The sequence below is a fragment of the Sus scrofa genome, chromosome 2 (assembly GCF_000003025.6).
Source record: "Sus scrofa isolate TJ Tabasco breed Duroc chromosome 2, Sscrofa11.1, whole genome shotgun sequence".
NCBI classification, from domain to species: Eukaryota; Metazoa; Chordata; class Mammalia; order Artiodactyla; family Suidae; genus Sus; species Sus scrofa.
Genome location: NC_010444.4, coordinates 54,974,726 through 54,980,278, shown reverse-complemented (window position 1 = coordinate 54,980,278; position 5,553 = coordinate 54,974,726). Strand labels below are relative to the sequence as shown.

The window sequence follows — 5,553 nt, the reverse complement described above, 5'->3', positions numbered from 1 at the left end:
TATTACTCAGCCATTAATCGGAATGAAATACCAGCATTTTTAGCAACATGGATGGACCTAGACACTATCATGCTAAGTGAAGTCAACCATACAATGAGACCCACATCAAATGCTATCACTGACATGTGGAATCTGAAAAAAGGTCAGACTGAACTTCTTTGCAGAACAGATGCTGCCTCACAGACATTGAAAAACTTATGGTCTCCAGAGGAGACAGTTTGGGGGGTGGGGGGATGTGCCTGGGCTGTGGGATGGAAATCCTATGAAATCAGATTGTCATGATCATTATCCAACTACAGATGTTATAAATTCATTTGAATAATAAAAAATCCCTGGACAATCCCTTCAGTTCCTGCAACTTACTGTAAAGGCAGTAAAGGAGCTGGTTAGGGGGTGTCTTTGTAGACAGGAGGCCAGGTTTGGGGCTGTGTATTAGGAGGGGAGAGATAGGGGTTGGGATATGGATTAGGATCAGGAGGAGCTGAGGAAGCCAACGGCAGCAGAGAGAAATATTGTGAGCTTGTGGGAGAGCTGTCAGTAGAGAGAAGTTTATATGGGGGAGGAGAATGTTCTGCAGGATCAAAGGAGGAAGTATCAAAATCAGAGCGAGACAGTTGTGAATTTTTTGAATGAAGGAAAAGAATTTGAATGTTAGAACAGGCAAACAAAGACAGAGGGAGAGTTGGGAGCAGAGGGCAAAGAAGGCCTGAACATAGGGAACTTTGGACCACTTGCTATTAAGATAATAAAATCTATCGAGTTTGGGAGTTTCCATCTTGGCTCAGTGGTAATGAACCAGACTAGATTATCTATGAGGAGGTGGGTTCAGCCCCTGGCCTCACTCAGTGGGTTAACAGTTTGGCATTGCTGTGAGCTATGGTGTAGGTTGCATTTGTGGCTCAGATCTGGCATTGCTGTGGCTGTGGCATAGGCCAGCAGCTACAACTCCAATTAGACCCCTAGCCTGGGAACTTCCATATGCTATGGGTGTGGCCCTAAAAAGGCAAAAAAAAAAAAAAAAGAAAAATTTATCAAGGTCATACAAGATGCTAAAATTGAAAGTGCCATTGAGACCCATTATCCAGTCTGTATTGTGTCCAAGCAGTAAAATAATTTAAGATGCATGATCCTAATGTCTCCTCTTAGTCCAAGATGGTTTAAATTTCATAAGAGGCAGCTAAAAAGCACGTTCCCTAGGAGTGAAGTATTCCCCCTGATTAGCGGCAAAGAGAGGACTAAGAAGGGACAGAGGTAATAAGGGAGCACCTTTGAGAGTGCCACTACTCAGGCTGGGCCTCTCCAAGTTATGCATAGTGGACCTGAGAAAAGGGAGAGATGTTGCACTCTGATGTGGGTGTCCCCAGATCAGAGGAACTGGGGCCAGTGGCCAGGGAGTCTTCTAATATAGTGCTAGGATTTGTCTTAGATGGTTGTGCTCTGATGTATCGGAGGAACTGGGGCCCAGTGGCCATGATGACAGAAGACCTAGAAAGGAAGCAATTACTTACCCAAGAATTAAAAAGGCTGCTGTTGGATGCAGAGTTAGTAATGGAAACACAAAGTTCAGCATTCCTCCCTGGTTGGGCTCAAGGGTTGGTGGGAAGGAGTTTAGGTCAGGGACCTAAGCCTGAGGGAGATCTGGAGGTTAGCTCAGGTTGAGCTGCTGTCTCCTGATGCTCTCAGGGTTGCAAACCCAGAGGTTTTGGGCACCACCAATTTCTTTCCTGTTTCTTCACCATTCCCTCCCAGGTTTTGGCACCAAATGTTAGGTTTGCTATGAGAGGAACTTTCAAGGCCAAGTTGCTAAAACAAGAGAGATTTATTAAAGCATCCAAGATGAAGATGGAAGGGCTGAGCTCAACATGGCACCAGCACCGACTGCTAAGAGATGTTATGCTTATAAAGGATCTGTGGTGGGAATCTGTGGCAGTAATTTATGGTGGGAACTTGTAGCAGGAACAATAAAGGAGGAGGGGAAGGTCAGGGGAAGGGGTGGTGGTCAAGTCTTGTGACAGAGAGCAGTTAATCTCTGTAGGTGGTTAATCTATGCAGACATTGGTTTTCCACAGGCCATTGTATCTTGCTGCCCAACTTGAGCATCCACATTCCAGGAGAGAGTATAAATCTTGAGCAGGTTCATACCCATGTTGGCAGCTGGTCTTCAAGATGAATAGCCACATTTGGGATGGGGTGGAGAGTCTGTCATCATACTCCTGGGAACCTATCACTAAATTTCACATGTGAAGGGGAATAGAGGGCTTCAGGGACAGGCCATCAGTGTAAAGTAAGTTTGTGGTTGGGATATGGGAAATAAAAATGATGTCTACCATATCAAGTAAACAAAGGAATCTCTAGCCATCAAGCTACTACAGTCACCCTACACAGTAAGTCCTGAGAGAACTCAGGATAGAGACAAATGGACTGACTGCTGCCAAACACTCAGGCACTGCAGTCACCCTCACCCCACCAATGATGTACCCTGAGAAAACTCAGGGTTCAAAAGTATAGAACACTGGCCCCAGATAGTGAGATGCATATTAAAGGAATGATTCCAGTGATCCCAGACATTTGCATCTTCCTATTCATAGAAAAGCTCTAAATTACTTAATATAAGATACCTAGTTTAATTTAGAGTGATATTTTGATGTTTTGTTGTTCCTGATCTTTGTTGGAAAAGTTCCTATATATCCTGGCTCCCTATCTTTGCCTCTTCAGAGCAATCTCCATTTTCTGAGATGGTGTGTCCTGGACTTAAGTCCTCAGTTATATTCACAGAATAAAACATTACTCTTAAATTTTGGGTTTTGCATTTTTTTTTCCTTTTTAGTCAACAGCTTTAGACACAGGTAAAGGTAGACTTCATGAATATTTAGAAGCACTTGAGTATGAATTAATATTAGAAAGTTTTGTGAATCTAATAGTAAATCAAAGATTGTGGAATGACAATATCATATTTATGTTTTAGGAAAGTAACTTGGATAGCAATGTGTAGGATACATTTTATGACTGAAATAGACCTGAGTCATGAAAACACTTAAAGAAGAATTAAAAGAGACCAATGAAAAATATTGAGAACTTAAACTTAGGTAACAAATGGATTTGTGGGGGATGACTCCTCTAAGTCTTTTTTTTCCCTGTGATAATTAAAACTCCTACCTAACCTCATTTATGAGTAAGTTGAAGTAACTTAAGGTGTGTTAGTATAATAGCAGTAGTAAAACTTGTGTTAAATGCAATAATGTGACACAATAGCTTAGACTTTGACCTTGTGTAAGGTCATGTTTATATTTTAAATGTTGTAACTAAAATCTGAAGGCCCTGCTTTCATTTTACATGTTGTATCCTGTAGCTTCAGTCATTTGTTTCCTGGCCTTTAAGTAAATAACTTTATTAAGTACAAATAACTTCTTTAAGGTGATTTAAATACATAATTTTCCTAATTTGAATGTAGAAAAAAACAATTCTCATAATTCTATACAGCTCACTTATGTCAATATTTTATTGAAATCAGAAAAATTATAAGTGAAATAAGATTCCTTAAAATTGTTTTATAAAGGTTATTAGAATAGGATGGAGTTAGGTCATTGGTTACAATCAAGATGGAGTGAAACATTAAGAAAATTTATAAAAATATTAGCATACTTGTTTTGCTTGTTACTTCATATCCCGCTATCCATATTTTATGCATCACAAATATATTTTATATGCTACATTTAAAAGCATTTTACTGAATGCTCTAGGGCTGTGTTGTCCAGCACAGTAAACACTGGCCCCATATGGATAATGAGCACTTAAAATATTTGTAGTCAGATTTGCAGTAGACTCTAAATATAAATACAAGGACCGTTGAAGACTTAAAATGAAAAAAAAGTAAAAAGATTGCTTTAATAATTTTGTATCAATGAAATGATGAAATGTAGAAATGATAATGCCTCTAGGAGTATTTTACTATAGTAGTAGCAATATATATGCAAATATATGTGTTATCTAATATACTGCATAATATGCATTACAATAATACATCATTGATAACAATATTGTTAACATCAATATCTATGATAACATTAGGATTAAATAAATGTATTAGATTAACTTCACTTTTTAAAGATGCCTAGTAGAAAAATTTAAATTATATATGTGGCTCACATTATATTTCTATAAGTTGATACAGTTCTAGAGCATTCTAATCAACATGGAAAGAGGAAACAGAGGAGTAAGGATAGCCATTATTATAATTTTATAGAAGAGTATATCCCAAACACTCTCATCATGGCCCCTAGCACTTCCTTATTCCTCAGACTGTAGATAATGGGATTGAGCATGGGGGTGAGGATGGTATAGAAGACTGCTAGAATTTTATCTTCTGCTGGTGAGCGGAGATTACTGGGCCGAAGATAGGTGTAGACAAAAGGTGCATAGTAAAAAGTCACCACTGTTAAGTGTGTTGAACAGGTAGTGAAGGCCTTTTTTCTTCCATCTTTTGAGCGCATATGGTAAACAGCAAAAAGAACCCAGCCATAGGATGCTGTGATGCCAAGGAAAGGAAGGAGGAGAAAGAGGCTTGTGCTCACAAAAACCATGTATTCATAGACCCAGGTGTCCATGCAGGCCAGAGACAACATGGCTGGGATATCACAGAAGAAATGATTGATGGCCCTGGATTGGCAGTAAGGAATATGGAGAGCATAGACAGTGTGTGCCAAGGAGTTTATAGACCCCAAGATCCAAGATCCCATAATCATCTTCACACACATCCTTTTACTCATACGGATGCAGTAGTGAAGGGGGTGGCAGATGGCCACATAACGATCATAAGCCATGGAGGCTAGAAGTAAGCCTTCAGAACATGCCATGGTCAGGAAGAAGAAAGATTGCACACCACATCCCAGGTAGGAAATGCCTTTCTGGCCAGAAAGAAAATTGAACACCATCTTGGGGACTGTAGTGGAGAGGTACATCAGGTCCATGAGGGAGAGCTGACTGAGGAGGAAGTACATAGGTGTGTGAAGCCGGGGATCTGATCTTATGAGGTAAATCATGGCTGAGTTACCCACCGAAGCGAGAAAGAATATGAAGATGATAAAAAACAAGAGAAGGAGGCCAGTTTGATTTTGGGGAAACAGCCCCAACAAAATGAAATCATTTGAAGTTTGATTCCATTTCTCCATGAACACCTACTGCTATGAATTTCTTGAGAGAAAAATGAAGATAAAAACAAAGCACAGAACATGAAATGAAACCAAACAGGAGCATAAAAAGTAACTCTGACTTGATTAATATTTGCTTAAGAATGAGCTGACTTTCCTTCAATACTGCAGCTTTTACTGAATCAATTTCAGTATCTGAATTGAATGGTCCACTTCCAATTTCTTCTGGTAAGTATCTTCTTAAGGAATGTTTAAAGTCTAGTATCATAGCCAGCAAAGATAAACAAGACAACTAAAGTATTCATCTCTGTATAACTCCTGGCCATGATCATTTACAAACAAGTCACAGAATCATTGCGTTTCTCAGTGTCTGTTAATTTAACACAACATATTCACAAAAGGGATT

The 5,553-nt window shown here is 39.4% G+C and overlaps 1 protein-coding gene across 1 annotated transcript; it reads right to left on the bottom strand.

Annotated features, from left to right (window-relative positions):
- Positions 4,230 to 5,168, bottom strand: LOC100523426 (olfactory receptor 2L13). Its single transcript, XM_021085075.1, has one exon. The coding sequence runs from the start codon at positions 5,166 to 5,168 to the stop codon at positions 4,230 to 4,232; it is 939 nt and encodes a 312-aa protein (XP_020940734.1).

What these genes read in the sequence shown, in the direction of transcription:
- LOC100523426 (XM_021085075.1), bottom strand. Translation starts at nt 5,168, where the DNA reads ATGGAGAAATGGAATCAAACTTCAAATGATTTCATTTTGTTGGGGCTG.